This window comes from Colletotrichum fioriniae, assembly GCF_027942845.1.
Source record: "Colletotrichum fioriniae strain IMI 355084 chromosome Unknown scaffold_5, whole genome shotgun sequence".
NCBI lineage: Eukaryota > Fungi > Ascomycota > Sordariomycetes > Glomerellales > Glomerellaceae > Colletotrichum > Colletotrichum fioriniae.
In genome coordinates this window covers 1,409,406-1,426,166 of record NW_027076841.1, presented here as the reverse complement: position 1 = coordinate 1,426,166, position 16,761 = coordinate 1,409,406, and the positions used below count along the sequence as shown (strand labels likewise).

Below are 16,761 nucleotides of genomic sequence, written 5' to 3'. Positions count from 1 at the left end.
GAGAGTTTCGATGACGATCCCCAAGCAAAATACCGCCGAAAAGCAGAAGCACGCTAGGGTACCTAGTATGAAGGCGTTCGTGTTTCTCTCTCTTCTCTTTTTTCGACGCGTTATTTTCTTCGTCACGCACGGCAGAGGCGGAAAGGAAAGGTCGAGAATTCACATGAGAGGAAAGGTGCGGTCGTTTGCCAATGTTGCGCCAGCCAGCAACGAGAAGCCTGGACTGTATCCGTAGAGAAGACGACTATTTTCCTTGGTGCCAATTGTCAAGACTTCGAATAGTGTACGTCCAGCTATGACATAATATTTGTGTATTTTCTTCCTCGTTTTTTCCCGGGGTGGCCCAGACATTCTTTCTGCGGCCTGCGGCCTGCGGCACGCCCTTGGAGGCTTGGAGGGGTGGTGGCCCAGGCCCCATACGGCGCTACCGCCAAACTGGCAGGGGTACCGGGCCCCCAGTTGGGTACCTTAGCCAGGTAGGTAGACCGTAAGGTAGTGGACACCAAGAGCACAGAGCCCCATCAAGACGGACCCACCACCACCGGAAGCTGCTGCGAGGATCGCTGGGGATGTGCCGGGTCCCTGCTGGTCATCTCATCGGCAGCTCCAGCTCGACAGGGTCGCGCAGTCATGTCACTGCACCTCCCTGTCACATTTCTTTTGTAGTGATGATACTGCGTAGCAGCAGGTGACGATGTTTGGCATGTCAAGAGACTGGTAAATATTGACTCCAAGTAACCCAACCAACAATACGGATACAACAGATGGCCAGCAGGCCAAGTCATGGACGCGCCGTTCCATCTACACTACCCATCCGTACCAGGCTACCTTACGGTTTCACTGCATATCTGCGGCTGTGGCTTGCGGCAAAGGACAGCGCAGAAAACCATGGACCGGGGGCCCTATACGGATATCCCTGGCGATCACCGGCTCCTGTGCCGGCGTGGCGGGGACGGACGCGCGTGCAGGATGGCCTTGCCTTTGTCTCGTTGCGGGCTCCTTGGAAGCAAGAAAACCAAATTGTTCGTCATGTTTGTAGAAAAACGAAGATCCGGGCAAAAGCTGAAATGGAATAGGATCATCGATGACCATCTTAATTGAGGCTGAGAGGAAGATCAAGAAGATCGAATCAGGACGAAAAGGGAAAGAAAAAAACAGAGTTTTAGGCTCAACACTTGCCGCCCATCCTCATTTCGTTTGTTTAGGTCAAGACAACTATCTGGGTCCCTACTGGGATCGTGACCCTTGGATGCTACGACGGGGAATTTTCAAACTATTTCTGACTTGGTCCCTGGTAGAGAAACACCATAACACCCCTCCGTGGGTCATTTTCCTTGGATATGCCTCAGCGATGAGCATCAACTTCCATGCCAAAGTGATGAGCACAACACACGTATATCTTTTCTGTGCGAATAGGAAGAAAAGAGATGCAACCTGCAGGAGACACAGAGCGGGACGGGGGACATCCGTACGGGGCCCGGGAGTCGGGTCGATGGTGCAACAAGGAAGGAAGCGGCCCTACCCAACCATCAATCCACCCGTTGAAGTCTCATTTCACACAGCCGGCGTCTGACTCTAGGTACGCACCTGGTTTGCTGATGGGTCGTAGGTGGGTTGGGCTGCTATTGTTGTTGAGTTGTTGCTGTTCCATTTGCATTTCGAGTGGCTTGCCGAACTTCCTTTTGCGCTTAGTAACCGCTGTCAGTTGTGATGATCCCACTTCAGCTGAGGAGGGCTACAGATCCCACAGAATGATACAGATCGCCCGCCGCGGAGAGAGTGACACAACGGCCCGGTTGGCTGGACTCGTCGAGGAGGCTTGGAGGCGGTGCTGTACGAAGTATGGGCAGATGGGATGGGGGGTGGTTGCGAACTTGCGGGTATCCGTACGAAGTATGGGGGCCGCGCGAACCTCGTTTAGACAGCCCCTCGGGACCCGAAACTGAAAGGCCATTTGGGGTCTTGTTCTGTTCTGGATGGAGAATGGTGCTGACGTACGGATACCTGATCTCGTGGCGGTGCCATGGGCCTTGATGTCTCTCTCTCACTCTCTCACCTTTTTCACGCCCCGAGGAGTAGCCCCGAGGTGAGCCATGATGCTACAGTGTATAGTTATCGACTACTGCATTCTATTCGTCTGTGCCGTCACTGGAGAGTCTGTGTGGTTCATATTTTGTTACTTTGGATTTCTGCTTTGTGATAAGACTGTGGCAATAGATGAGTGACTGTGAGTGAGTTAGTGAGACGAAATGGAGATGGACGGGAGCTTGGAAACATGAGGTGGATGGACCCACCGCACAACCTGGAATGAGGCAGCGGAGTCCCACTAAGGTAAGATACCTACGGACCCGCTAGCCGTGGCGCGCCGCTAGCAAGAAAAACGCTGGGATGATCCAATGCAGAAACGCAGCAGCAGCAGCAGCAGAAAGAAAGGGAAAAAAGAGAACCTAAGAAGGAAAAAAAAAAGATATTGGTTGCTACGACGTCATTCTCCCTGTCCGATTGTCAGTGACCCATGCAAACACCTGGACCATCCATCCAGCATCCTCATCCTCACTTTTACCCCCCCGGAGAACAGCGATACGCCTGGCTTTATGCCAACTCAGACAGACCCGTCGCGCTCTGTTTATCCTCTCTCGTCTCTCTCGATCTGTCCATCTATCCATCCAGGTTTGGCTCCGGTGTCTTGGCCCTGCTTCTGCCTTGAGTCTTTGACGCCCTGTCCGTATTTACCAACCACCAGGGCTCCAGAGTCCAGGGCCCCGGGGTGTTTGCTCCATCGAATCTATTGTGACGGCCTGGCCTGGTCTGGAATCATTTGTTGTGTTCCTTTCCATTCTTCCAGACACAAATTGCCGTGTGGATTCGATCAGTCGAGCTAGCTTCCTGACGCTCATCGTCATTATCCGTCTTTTGGCCTTCTTTGGCTTCCCGACTCCTCTCCGCTCCGCCAACCTTTTCGCACACGTAGGGCCGACTCACTTTTTTCACACCATAGCCCCTTGGCCTGTGACGCCTGCGCCTACGCCTAATTCTCTTGGATTACGGACGGCTTTCTCGAGTACGGCCGCGCCTGAATAGCTCAACAGGACGAATCCCCCGGGTATTGTTCAGTTCCCTCTTTTTTCGTCACCTCTCCGGACCATCGGCGAAGTTAGAGAGAGAGAGCTCTGGTTACCTTACCGCGTCATCTTGTCCTCACACACGCATTTACGTGAGATATCTGGGGAGAGAGGAGCCGATTCCCCGTATACTGTACTCCATCAACCCCAGGTCCCAGATTCCGGTTCCAAGTCCCGCCCTCCCTACGACGACCGCAATCCTCCTCCTCCTCCTGTCAAAGACGCAAGGTTCGAATAACGACCCTCACGATGGCCAAGGTCCGCCGGAACAGCGCCATCACCGCGGCCGTCTGCTACTTCATCGCCATCATCTTCCTCATTCTCGTCATCATCGGCAACACCTCCATCAAGCCCGTCCTGACTGACATTTACTTCTTCAAACTTGATGTCTCCGACATTATCCCGCTCTCCTCGGCCAACGCCGTCCTTCTCAACTCCGTAGCCCGTAGCCTGGGACTCCACGACTTTTACCAAGTCGGTCTCTGGAACTTTTGCGAAGGCTACAACGATGAGTGAGTTGTCCCAGGTGTCTCCCAAACAAAAACTTCAGCAATGTACTAACACATCTATCACCAGGGGCGTCACCTTCTGCTCAACACCCCAGCGCATGTGGTGGTTCAACCCCATAGAGATCCTGACCAACGAGCTCCTCGCCGGCGCCACCATCGCCCTCCCCTCCGAGGTCAGCACCATCCTCAACATCCTCCGCATCGGCCAGCAGGTCATGTTCGGCCTCTTCATCTCGGGCATCTCCCTCGCCGCCGCCCTCCTCATCGTCACCCCGCTCGTCATGCGCTCGCGCTGGTGGAGCCTGCCCATCGCCATCTTCGCCGGCATCACGGGTCTCCTCGTCACCGTCGCCTCCATCATCGGCACCGTCATGAGCGTCGGCGCCAAAATCGCCCTCACCCAGCAGTCCGAGCTCAACATCAACGCCGTCCTCGGCGTGCGCATGTTCGTCTTCATGTGGCTCGCCAGCGCCCTCGTCGACCTGGCCGCCATCCTTCACATGGCCATGGGCTGCTGCTGCTCGCCTAGAAAAGAGAGGGAGGCTGCGGCTGCGGCTGCTGCTGCGGGCGGGGCCAACAACACGCCGGAGAAGACGACCAACACGACTGAGAGCGGCGAGAAGCCGTCGAGGTTGCCGGCTTTTATGAGAAAGCGCAGCCCGAGATCGTCGACGTCGTAAGTAATACTACATGTGAGATATCATGTCGGCGAGCATGGAGGATTCGTCGGTGACGTTTGGCGGGTGTCGTCCCATCGTACAACCACTTGAGGTTGTACTCGAATGGTACGCGTGCTACTCAGGGCGACCATGTGGATGAAATTTCCATACGCAAATGCATACGAGACCTCGAGTCCGGCGGCAGCACCAGCACCTTCGTAGCCGGCACGAAATAAAGGATCTGAAATTGAGCAATGGCGTTGGTGGTTGCGGGTTAATCGGATGACCATGACAATAGACTTTTGGGCAAACGGATAGTCAAGTCGAGACGAACACAAACGTTCGGTAAGGTACCTAGATTAGCATAGTTTTTTTTTGCCGTCTTTATTTGGACAAATAAGTAATCGATATTACTGAAATGCACAAATGTGCGAGGTTCGCGAACCATGGAACAGGATACGTTGAGTAATCCAGCTCAAGACTGCAGCTTCAAATACTTGTACAGTATTAAAGTGTTGATGCAGGAAACCTAAAGCTCCCAACATCGCATCTCTCTACCTTGGAGTCGGTGTCGCGTGGTAAAAAAAGATGTAGTATACTTTCCCCGCAGCGCAGTCCGGGGTAAGAAGTAAAGTACCCCTTATCGGGGGGATTGGGGGACGCGCCCTCGGCCTAGACCCCTCCAAACGACCGTGAGCCTCGGCTCGTTTTCGCAACTTGGGGGAGCGGGAAGCTTAGACGACCGCCGCACCCCGAAAGCTGCTCTTTCTCCTTCTCACATCAGCCGAAGATAGCTCCCGTACCCTTGTATTCCATCCTTCTACATCTACATCTCTCGGTCCTCTTTCCAATTCGGTTGGGATTTGCTTCCAACTTGACAATTGACCTGTGCCAGAAGCAAAGCACCAAACAATAATTCCAAACGTTCACCCCAACGAAATAGTAGGAAATCAGCAGCAATGGACGTCGCATCGCTCTTCAACGTCAAGGTAAATACCAAGCTCCCTCCTCCTCGTCCTCCTCTTCCTCCTCCTCCTCCTCCTCCTCCTTCTTCTGCCCCCAAAACCAAATTCCCAAACACAAAAGCTAACTCCCCCCTCCCTTCCCACACAGGACAAAAACATCCTCGTAACAGGCGGCGCAAAAGGAATAGGCTACATGATCTCAGAAGGCTACATCACAAACGGCGCAACAGTCTACATCTCCTCCCGCGACGCCAAAGCCTGCTCCGCCTCCGCCGCCGCGCTCACGCAAAAGGGCCCCGGCAAATGCTACGCCATCCCCGCCGACCTCCAAAAGCTAGACGACTGCAAACGCCTCGTCGACGAGCTCGCCAAGCAAACGGGCGGGAAACTCCACGTCCTCGTAAATAACTCGGGCGCAGCCTGGGGCGACGCCTTCGAGACATACCCAGACGCAGCCTGGACGAAACTCCTGACGCTGAACCTCCAGCGCGTCTTCACCTTGACGCAGCTCGCCGCCCCCTTGCTGGAATCCGCATCCTCCTCCGGTGACCCGTCGCGCATCATCAACATTGGCAGCGTAGACGGCCTCCGCGTCCCGCTCATCTCCTCGTACGCCTACAGCGCGAGCAAAGCGGGTCTGCACCACCTCTCGCGCGCGCTCGCCAGAGAACTGGGGCCCCGCGGGATAACGAGCAATACCTTGGCCTGCGGACCGTTTGAGAGCAAGATGATGGCCGCCACGCTCGAGACGATGCGCGATACCATCGAAGAGGAGATCCCCATGCGGAGGATCGGGACGCCGCAGGATGTCGCGGGCGCGTGTTTGTTCTTGAGCGGACGGGCGGGTGCGTTTGTGACGGGGGCGACGCTTACTGTTGATGGCGGGATTGTGTTGGCTTCCAAGTTGTGAGTGAGAAGGGGTGAAAGTCATTGTGATGGAAATGTAGAAAATCATGTAGAATGGGAAAAATCGCATCAAAGAGGCTGTTCGTTTTGTAAGCTTAAGATCATGGCTAAATGTATTCAAGGAAAATATGAGAGTGAACGGCGGTCGATCATTGGAGCCAAGTCACTATAAATGTACCGCAATTTGTAAAACAAAAGAAGATTGGAAGAGACCAGATAGACTGGCCATAGTTCTTTAGATAAAAACGTGTAAAGCAAGATCTGGGTAAGACCATTTGTCCTCCTCGGTGGTATTCATACAGGAAAAAAATAATAAAATAAAATGGTGAGCGGAATCCAATTCAACTGGGCCGTGGTAGATGCCCAGAGTCATTCCCTCCCAAAACGCCTAAAGTTCGTGTCCTTTCCAAAGTATTCGTGATGTCAAGACGAAATTCCCCGCAATGCAATGATGCCCCCTGTTTGTTCCGTATGCGCCAGTTGTTGTGAATGTTTAGTGGTGTGGTTGTGTGTGTTTATCATGAATAGAAATCTCCCCAATGATGGACCCGATGAGATGAACCTTTGTCTATCCCCGCCTCTAATCACCGAGAAGAAATGCGAAACCGGTAGAGTTCCCCAGAGACTTCAATGTCGATTAAATGTTGTGTAGCGAGCGGGAGAAGAGTAAAAGCGAGTGAGAGAGTGAGTGAGAGGAAGGGAAAGAGATGGACCGGGGAGGGCCACTCCAGTGACTGGATCTGGTGAGGGGGAAAAGAGCTAAGAGTAGTCCAGTGTCGTCGGTTCAGTGACACGGCAAACTCTCTCTCGCCCTGCTTCCCCTCTGCCCCGACTCCGCCGAAGCGTTCGCGCGGTCCCTCGGTTTCCCTCTCGGCCCCGTAACAGCGTTTCAGCGGGGTCCTCTCATCCGATAAAATTCGGAGTATTCGTTCCTCAAGATGACGGTCTGAGCCAGTTGGACAAAAGCTTTCCGGGACGATGGGAAAAGCTCGGTCGCTTTTGGACTCTTTTTTTGCGTGAACGAACAGGATGCGCTATCCATCTATGAGAGCCCGCAAGACTCAAAGTCGCGCATCATGACGGCCATCTGGGCACGTTTGGCGGCCTCGGCCACGAGGGTGAAGTCGCGGAGGAAGGCCTCGGTTGAAGGGGGCTGCTGGCCGTTGGGTTGGGCTGGCGCCATCATTTGGTTTGTAGACATATGCGAAGACGACGAGGAGATGGAGGAAGTGGAGTCCTGGCGCTTGGGGGACTGGATTGGTGCGTTCATGGTGGGCGGTGGGTGGTGGGTGATGGGTGATGGTGACGATTTTCGAGATGTTGTTATGGTTGTGATGAGATCCTCTCGATAGCGAGAGAAGGTTGGAGTATCCGAGTGTGGGATGATTACTGCGTAGGGCCAGGAATCAAGGTCCGAGAAGGGGGCGAAGGATGGTTGGTGGTATTATATTCCCCAGATCTTCGATTTCGGAGCGCAGATCTTGACTCTTTATGTGAGACCCCAAGTAGCACAGGTACCTGAAAAGTAGGTGATGTCAGGCGGGGGGTGGGGAGGAGGGAAAGGCGGGATCAAGAAGCTAAGAAGGGTGGAATGGGAAAAGTCCGACAAGAGTGAAGGTGCGGAAGATCCCTTTTTGTGAAAAGGAAGGATAGTCGACAGTGAGTGCGGAGTAGACACGAAAAGTACGTGTGGTGTCTGAGATTTTCCCTAAGACCAAGTAACGAGCAGCGGGAATGCCGTGAGGCGTGGGGTGTGTGGGTGAGGCCGGCTGGTTTAAAGTGATCGTGGGACGACCCTGGGTTGTCGGTGACAGGCTATAATTGCGGGACCGCTTGTCTTTGCTTGCAACAATATTGGATGGGCAATATTGGAATTCGGCGCGATTGCGGATTACCAACCCTTGCTCCGGCAGCGGGTAACAAGCCAAACGAGTCGGTGGATAGATTGAGCGAGCGAGCGAGTGAGTGAGAGACAGATAACCGAGCAGGAGGCAGGCCAAGTTTTGGTTTCTCTTTTTTGGCAAAATAGAGAGAGAGGGAGCAAGACTGATTCGCAGAAGTGAGACAGGCAGAAGGGGGATCGGCGATACCACAGTCAGGCGCGGAGGGATGTTGCGACTCTTATGTGTGGGATATCGTTCGAGTGTGTAGCAGCTGAGCCAGGCCTGGAAGACAGAATAAGGCGAGTGTGAGTCGGTAGTCGACGCGGGCTTGCGTAGGTATGCGGGATGGTGTGGGTAGCAGCAGCAGCGTTTCCTTGCTTGAGTGTATGTTGGTAGGATTTTGAGCCGAAAGAAGGCTGGAGCGAGTAGTCTATTGAGCACGAAGTACAAAGTAGAGGACAGACAGCTCGTGCGGGTTTGAGTGGGTGTGCGAGTGATGATGTGATGGGCTTGTCTTTGATTGGGGTTGGTTCGCGGGTTGTCCAGTTGACTTGCTTTTGATCCAGGCGAGGAGCGTGGTGGGTGTGGTTGAACAATTAAAAGTGTGGGAGGAGTGTGGGAGGGATAGGATAAATGTGGTAACTGGCCAGGAAAGCTCGGGGTGGGCGAGTCGAGAGGATAAAGAGAATACCTATCATGTGTGTGTGCGTGTGTATGTGTGCGCGTGAGTGTGTGTCGTCTGCTTTCCCATCTACCGACGCAAGACCGAGATGGCTGTCCGGGTTGGGTTATTTACTTTGCCAAAGTAAGTGTCCACGGGTACGGAGAGTAGCCGCGGTTGAAGAATCCATCTTATCTCCAGTTCTTCCCTCTTCCCTCTCCCCCGCTGAGCAGAGGAAGACTGAGAGGGAAGAAAAAAGAGGGACGATACTCCTCCGTACGTACGTCTTCACGTTATTTCCTGCCGTCTAATCCATGACGCTCAATGCCCTGGACCCGACCAACTCCTGGAGCCGCGATAATAGGTCCGAAGATGGAGGTGGAGAGAGATCGAGAGTTTGGTAAGTTGGTATGACGCCGAACCGCCGTCTGCATGGTTTCCTTCTTTCTCTTCCTCAGTCTCATCGCCCATCGTATTGCCTCGGCTTCCTCTCTTTGCATCGTCAAGGAGACAACGAAGCATGCTTATCCATCATCCCCAATAGCCACCTTCGACGACCCAGCATGGCCCAGCCAGATCAACACCCAGCAGCCTGCTTGACCTGATGTTTGTCTTTGCGGGGGGGAGGTACTTGCAGAGGCACAGGCGTCAGACGTAAAGCCTCGCGGTAAACGTCGCCAAAAGCAGTAACTGAGGACCTCCATGTGCCAAGTACCGGTACATCTTCTCCCATCTGAGGCGGGGGGAAGGGGATTTGCACCTCGTCTCGCGACTCAGCAAAAGCCAAAAAGCTTTCAGGGTCTTTGCGGATCAGCGGCTCGAGCGACCGCTGTGGCAGGTTCGGAAGAACACGCTCACAGTGCTTGACAGGGTGGAATGGGCGCATCCTGAGCGGCGGGAACGGAGGAGAGAGGTCGGCCTTCTCGCCGTCGAGCGTTTCGCAGTGTGGGGTAGGTATCCGTCGAGCCAACTCTTCACAAAAAGGCAGCATGTCATGGTGCGGCGTGCCTTGGTGCTGGTTCCTGGGGGGGCAGGTTGTCACAATGGGCCTCGGCTCCCCATGTATCGGTACCTGCGTGTCTGCTTTTCCCTTGATGCGCCGTCAGCGAGAGACTCTGGGCCGTTTCTCCGCATGGTACTGGATCGCATCAAACTGCCCCTGGCTGCGTGATCCTGGAAAAGAAGCTCAAGAGCCAATGCACGGAAGCCCTGCCTCGTTCGATTTCGGCCTAGGACGAGGGAGAGAACAGCCCGACGATGACATGCTCTGCTCCACTTGGTGAGGACCAAGATTGCGCTATCCGTACCAGCCTATGTGATTGTGTGCCCGGGTCCATCAAGGCCCGTCCATCATACACAGTAGGCACAGTACGGATATTGGCCTGCCCTGTTGCGGAATGTCTTCCCTCTCTGGCGTAAGAACGAATTAATGACTGAGAGACGCAGGCGGAAACGGACGATGCGATGTGATGCGATGCGATGCGGTGCGAGATACTCGATCACAGGCTCGAGCAGGATGATGTAGTATCCCGCCCCGGGTGATTGTCCTCAGAGATGATCTAGAGTAGACTGGGCAGTCATATCGTACAGCAACCACTGTGCCCCCTCCTCCTCCTGCTGCTGCTGCTGCTGCTGCTGCTGCTGCTACAGTTGTTCGGATACCAAGCACAAGCCTCAAGGTAAGGTGAGGTGGTTTCGCGGTGCTGGGTTGGTGCGGGCTGAACTCTATCTTGAACGGGATTGCGGGGGAGAACTCCAGGAGGGGAGGGGGAAATCACAAGCCTCGACCTGTTCCAACATTTCCATCAACACAAAGAGAAAAGCCGGGGAAGCTGCGAGCGATTGGAAAACTCAAAACGACGGAATATCTGGTGGCTCCTGATTCAAGACGCCTCATTCCATTTTGCTTGTGATTTCCCCCATCTCTGCTCCTCTGCCTTCCCCATTGATACCTCCCATTGATTGGGGGCTGAAGCCATCGTCTTCGTCAGCTCTTGCCTCTTTGGCTGAGCAGGCACCTCTTGCCTCACTTTCTGTGGGATGGCTGTGCGCAAAGGCCGTTGGCGGTTGACGTATCCGTAAAAGACTTTTCTGCCTGGGCTTCCCGCTGCTCCTTACGTTGCTTGGTCGTAGATACTCACGTAAGGCAATAAAGCTGGGGCTGGAGTAGTGGCAACGACGATTGTTGGCCTTAAACTTGGTCCATCAGACTCCATGCTGCCAACACTTATCACCGAGAGCCACGAGAAGCCTAGGAGATGCCGGCTTCGGTGGAGACGTGTGAAGAAGAACCGAATGATGTTGACGGCGCATCCGTTTTCTCTGTGGCACTCTCCAGGCTTTCCACCCCACACGACAGCTAGCCTCTTCGGCGCCTCGCCTTAGCTTTTTTTTCCATCCTCTTCCTCTTGGGCGGGCGACCGTCGAACGCGCATGTCCGCCCCTCCGTCGCTTGGGTTTCCGACCTCGCTTCATCCTAGCGGCAAGCTTCCCGTCTGGGGGGGCCCTCTGGGCAGTGGGCTTTGGTCTCAAGCAACGGAAAATCTCGGGACGGAGATCTCCCACGTTTGACAAACGTGTCCCACTTTGGAAGAGAGAAAAAAGCTGCTTTCCCCACGGCTGCCCCGCCAAAACGTTCTCACTGAGTCGCTCCAGCCAAACACGAGGCTTCGGAATACCTTCGGCATGAGTATCCCCCGGAAGGTGAAGGGCGGGTAACACACACTGTGGCAGGATGATGCTCATGTTGGACCACTCTCTTCTGATCCAAGGGCGAGAATCGTGCAATATCCATATGCCGGAGAATGGCAAAAGGAAGAAAAAAAATTCTTGCCTGGATGCCTTGTGCGATCCTTTTCTGATTGACCAGAATTTGATCAGGATCCTTCCTCACATCGAATCTTGGAACGCAGCATTCGGAACCTGGCCCTCCACAGCATGCGTACGAATAGCCAAATGCGCAACAGCATAGTCTCGGACGAACAAGTTGACGACAGCTTGGATTGGGAAGGTTCTTCCTAGCCCATCGCCTAGGACCATGCAGCTTTAGTCGAAGTTAGGTGGGCAGTGGCAGGTCAACCTCGAATTCCGGTAGCAACGCACGTCCAGTGTAAGGTAGTCGCCGTGGTAGACGGCCTCATCTTCCGATTAGCTCGCCAGTGTTCGAGTCAACTCGCCGAGGAGCTGCTCGGCAAGCGTCGAGCAAAATTTGAACAAGGTGCCCATCGAGGTCCAGAGCCATCAAAAGAGGTGTGGAGGGGATGGCATCGATCGATGGGCCATGCTTCCCCTCCGTAATAGCGTCGGCGCTGGCGTAGGCGCATACACTTGCATTTTCTGCACGAGTCGCGCGATCTTCTCATCTGGCATGTCAATACGTAGTGCTCTGTGCCTGGCCGTCATGGTTTTCTGATGTGTGTCTGGCTCCTGTCATCTTTCCAAGGAATGGCTCAATGCTTGCCGGGCAGTGTCCGGTGTGGTGTCAGTGCCCGCCGTGGCGGGCATTGTTCCTGTGGGCGGGTCAGCTTTCTTCCTGCAACCACGTCAAAAGTGACCAGCCATAGTGATGTCGAGGATGGATTGTCAAGGGGCGGAAAACCCGTAACGGCGGTAGGAGAGGCCCGTTTGTGAATGAAATTGGGCGAGGAATTTGACCGAAAGTACCGAGGGTCACCTTGCGATCCCGGAGAAGAAGAGGAAGAAGTAGAGGAAGAACCTGATGCCCCCGGCCCGCTAGAAGGTCTCTCGAACCTGCCCGTGGGGAAATTCACCGTGGTTGATCCGGAGCCACTCACCGACGGAAGACACGCTATTATTTGGCAATTCTTCCAAGTTCCGGGGCACGCCGACATCGCCGCTGCCGAGGCAGGCAAATCTGGAATTTGAGCGAGATTCCCATGACCTTTTCAGCCAGTGACATATGGGAATTTCACAGTCTGATGACCGGGACCTTGTCTGCCCAAGTGACCTGCCAATGTACGGAGTACTTTGGAACAGTACGTATTGCCACGGATATGATCGTGTCAATCAAAAGCTACTACTACGCAGTATGTACGGATACGTTGGGGACGAAAACAGAGTGGGAAGAAGAGGCATAGAGTCAAAGACAGGGATGCCACGAGAAATTCAGGGTCCATCCACGGCGCCGCAAACCCGCTCCGTCTTCCCAGCTGCAGCAAAGTGAATGGACGGCCGCTGGACACGGCTGCAGCTTTCCTGCAGCTGTCCCGGCAGCTTTATCCAAACAACCAAACGGGCGTCCTTTCATGCACTCGCTGTCCATGGCCCATCGGTCCACGGTTCAACGTCTCCATGCCCATTTTCACGAGTGGGATAAGGCACCGAGAAGGAGAAATAAAAACCCTCATGCAACAACACTAAGGTAGCAATTTCTGGCACCATCCACTTTATGCCCCTGCCTCGCCCCGAATGCGCCGAGAAAATTGAGGAGGAGGAGGAGGAGCGGGAAAGCAGACTTCGGGAGCAAAGACCCCTTATCTCGCATGGAGAAGCGATAAATTACTCCGAAGACACAGGATGGGCGGTGTAGAAAGTTGCGCATCGCGACGGGCATAATCGTACAACCACGAATACCTTACGGAACAACAAGCGTCTCCATCAATGCTTTTGAATCCAACCAACCAAACCACGAGCTGTAGAGTACCGGAACCTTTACCGATTTCCTGACCTCAGGCCCAACTTTGAAGTTTGAGTAATGTAGCTATAGCCTATCGCCCCGCGATTCCGCGAGACCGAGGTACGCCGTATGCCGCAACGCGCCCACTCGTTCCCCTTTCTCCCAGAGCAGCAAATCACACTGACCAGCCACCTAGGTACCGACACCACATCTTTTCCCCCAAGCTCACTCTGCATCCCATCCCGCAGCTCAACCCCCCGCCGAGCTCCGTCTACCGGACACCCGACCTCCACACCCCTCGGCTCAAACTCCCCGCCTCATACGACGGGAGCTCTCCGTTCCATCCAATCCCTCCAACCCACCCCCGGTACTCCTGCCTGCCCGTCCGCCTTCATCATCGACCGAACCGGCCTCGCCGAAAGCAAGCCACGTCCGGCGCCGTCGCCGCCGCCAGCCAGCCATCATGCCGGACAACACCCCGAGAAGCTGGTTCGCCGTCCCGGCCCCCGTCGCCGCACTCTTCCGACGCTTCCCCTCGCCGTCTACCCTGCCAACGAGCTCCCCCTCCGCAGTCCCTCCCGCGGCGACACGCCGACACTATACGTCTTCATCGCGGACGATGATGCCCCGAGGGGCCGACCGAGCTTCAACCCCTCGTGTCTAAAGTGGCAGGTTCGTTTTGATACCTTCTCCCCTCCCCAGCGACATTCCTACCGTCCCCCATGCTTGACCCCCCGTGTTTGCGCGCAACATCCAGCTAACCACCCTCCAAAACAGACCTTTCTCAAAATCGCCGGCGTAGACTTCCACATCGCCCCCTCAACAAATCACGCCTCCCCTTCCGGCGCCCTCCCATACCTCCTCCCTCCCTCCCCGCTCCGTCCCATCGCCGGCGCCTCGAAGCTCGAATCCTACGCCCTAGAAAACACCACCCTCAAGAGGCTGCCCGTGCTATCCTCCTCCTTCTCGACCTCGTCCACGCCCGACGCGGAGCTCAAGGCCCGCGAGCAAGCCTACCAGTCCTTGCTGGACCACCGCCTCCGCGCCGCCTGGCTACACGCCCTCTACCTCGCCCCCGCCAACGCGGACCTCCTGTCGCGGCTCTACATCGAGCCGGCGTCCAAGAACCCTGTCGTCAGGCTGACGCTCTCGCACCAGGTTCGCGCGGCGGCCGAGGCTGAGGTGTTGAAGGTGACGAGGAGCGCGGTGGTGGATGTGAAGAGGGTACACGCCGACGCGCGCGCAGCGTTTGAGGCGCTTGCCGCGTTGCTGGAGGAGAACGGCAGCAGTCGTGGTAGTAACTCAGAGAAAGGGGGAGAGGATGATGGTGAGTGGTTCTTTGGCTGCGAGGGCCCGACGCTGTTTGACGCGTCTGTGTTCTCGTACACGCAGCTGCTGCTCGACGAGGAGTTCGGGTGGGTGGATGCTTCGCTGTCAGAGATTCTGCGAGAGTTCCCTGCCCTTGTGAGGCATCGCGAGAGGTTGCTGGAGAGGTGCTTTCCCGATAGCGAAGAGGGGGTCTTGGTATGATGGGAGCAAAGTGTATAGCAGCTTCAGAGCAAGACAAAGAGGGGAAAATGGAGGTGGAATGGGTCCGAGAGGCTACCGGCTCATCTGTCGTATAAGACAATCGGGATAGATATCCGCCTATAAGTGACGGAATAATATACCATGCAAGGCACGACAGGCCACCGAGGTACCATAGAGGTTTACCTGAAGGCGGCTTGCCAGCTTTTGCGCTTCTCATCTTACACTTACTATACTGCTGTCCCTTTTTGTACTTCACTTCGTACTAATTGCCTTTTCGACATTACACGAACGAAGCGGTACACGCCTGGACGAACCACGATTTCCAGACGAAGGTCTTCTTGGAACCGAATAAAATGACATTCTCTCTCTCTCTCTCTCTCTCTCTCTCTCTCTCCCATATATTTTGGCGTGATCGAGTTGACGTTGGGTCATATTAGGACAGGTGTGTGTGAGTCGATTTTTACACCAGATCTGTATTCTAAGAGGGGGCGGAGCATGCGATTGGATGTTTGTCTAGCATCTAGGTTGGGTAACCCCCTTTTCTCACGCTCGCCACGACTAGGTCATGCGGCTGGCTGGCGGTGAGTGTCATTGATAGGGGTCTCTATCAAATTCGGCCACCCGGCCTGGTTGAATCAGAAGAGCTTTCGAGGTACGTGCCAGGCTAGCGACCATCTCATCTAGGCCAAGGTGGCTTGTTGTTTCTCGTACGCCCTGAGGCGAGTTGCGTGGGCTCACCCGAGGCTTTGCATGCCCTGGTAGGGAAGAGGGATGGTGATGACCCGGCTTGTCGTTAGTCACTCTTCTGAACGGAGATAGTGCGGATCAAAGTTCTCTGAGTACGGAGTGATAGTTCTCTAGGAGACTAAGTTGCCGGTAATATGATTTAGATGACAGGAGTGGAATGTGACTCCATCCTTCCACTGGTTAACGTTGAAAATGTCAGCGCTTGGCCGGTTGATATCAAGAGTGCAGCAAGAGCATAATAAAACATCAAGTTGTGCTGAAAATGTATCAAGATGCCCTCTGATTCATCCATTAGTTGGCTTAGTACAAGGGTCTAAGTTCTTTACCAAAAGTCTGGGACACGAGGATGCAATTAGCAAACCAAATGATAGTGTGAGTATCACGCCTCTACTTGGACATTCATTCCCGTTCATAAAAGGATATCACGGTATATCACGGAATGAGGCTGACACCACGGCTACTCGCGATATTGTCCTGCATCGCGGTTTCATTTTCTCAAACGTACAGGTAAAATGATATGTTCTAAGCAACTGACAAGACTCGTCATCTATCATATCCCCGCACAATAGGAAAACCCTTTCAATAAGACCAGGTATGAAACGGGCTGGTCGTAGTATCACAAAGGAAGTGAAGCATAGGAGTTTTTATTGTTGAAACAAGAGGCACACCGCACACGGGTTGGTTTGCCGTGGTAACAGGTAAGTGGTCAGTTGTCTCTTTGACCACGGACGAGCGTTAGGCATTGGCTGCTCGTGCCCAGACACGAAGTTCTACTTACTTTCTTGGTCGCTGAGTCCCCTTGACACGGAGACGAGATCGTAGCGATGTGTTCCAATGTGTATGCTGCGCTGAACTGTTACAAACCTTTCGCGTACGAGGCCGAGATGGAGGGAGGGGAACTTCTTTATTCACCGTCAACGATTGATTACAACCAGGAGTTTACCTAGATGTTGCAAGGCATGCAGAAAAGTGATTATGCACGCCCAAGCAAGGACAATGAGGTTCTATTGAATCGATGTGGGTCATGAGTGATACCTTGGGAAGTAGCCTGTCTGTAAGTCAAACTGAGCCGCCACAACAACAACCCGACGAACAGAAACAAAAGGAAATGAGAAAACATGATGTAACTTTATCGAAAGAGAG

The 16,761-nt window shown here is 54.3% G+C and overlaps 4 protein-coding genes across 4 annotated transcripts; 3 read left to right on the top strand and 1 right to left on the bottom strand.

Moving 5' to 3' along the window:
* Positions 1-3,371: 3,371 nt before the first annotated feature.
* On the top strand, positions 3,372-4,311 carry N0V96_005077 (uncharacterized protein; the record flags this gene model as incomplete). The annotated part of the gene is made up of 2 exons (XM_053191240.2): positions 3,372-3,634; positions 3,699-4,311. 2 exons carry the CDS (start codon positions 3,372-3,374, stop codon positions 4,309-4,311), a joined length of 876 nt encoding a protein of 291 aa, XP_053051223.1.
* A 938-nt stretch (positions 4,312-5,249) lies between these two features.
* N0V96_005076 (uncharacterized protein) lies at positions 5,250-6,165 on the top strand (the record flags this gene model as incomplete). Its single annotated transcript, XM_053191239.2, has 2 exons — positions 5,250-5,279; positions 5,404-6,165. The coding sequence occupies 2 exons, from the start codon at positions 5,250-5,252 to the stop codon at positions 6,163-6,165; spliced, it is 792 nt and encodes a 263-aa protein (XP_053051222.1).
* Positions 6,166-7,203: 1,038 nt separating this feature from the next.
* N0V96_005075 (uncharacterized protein) lies at positions 7,204-7,431 on the bottom strand (the record flags this gene model as incomplete). Its single annotated transcript, XM_053191238.1, has 1 exon — positions 7,204-7,431. The coding sequence occupies one exon, from the start codon at positions 7,429-7,431 to the stop codon at positions 7,204-7,206; it is 228 nt and encodes a 75-aa protein (XP_053051221.1).
* A 5,810-nt stretch (positions 7,432-13,241) lies between these two features.
* On the top strand, positions 13,242-14,871 carry N0V96_005074 (uncharacterized protein; the record flags this gene model as incomplete). Its single annotated transcript, XM_065757295.1, has 2 exons — positions 13,242-13,248; positions 13,607-14,871. 2 exons carry the CDS (start codon positions 13,242-13,244, stop codon positions 14,869-14,871), a joined length of 1,272 nt encoding a protein of 423 aa, XP_065614064.1.
* Positions 14,872-16,761: the final 1,890 nt, after the last annotated feature.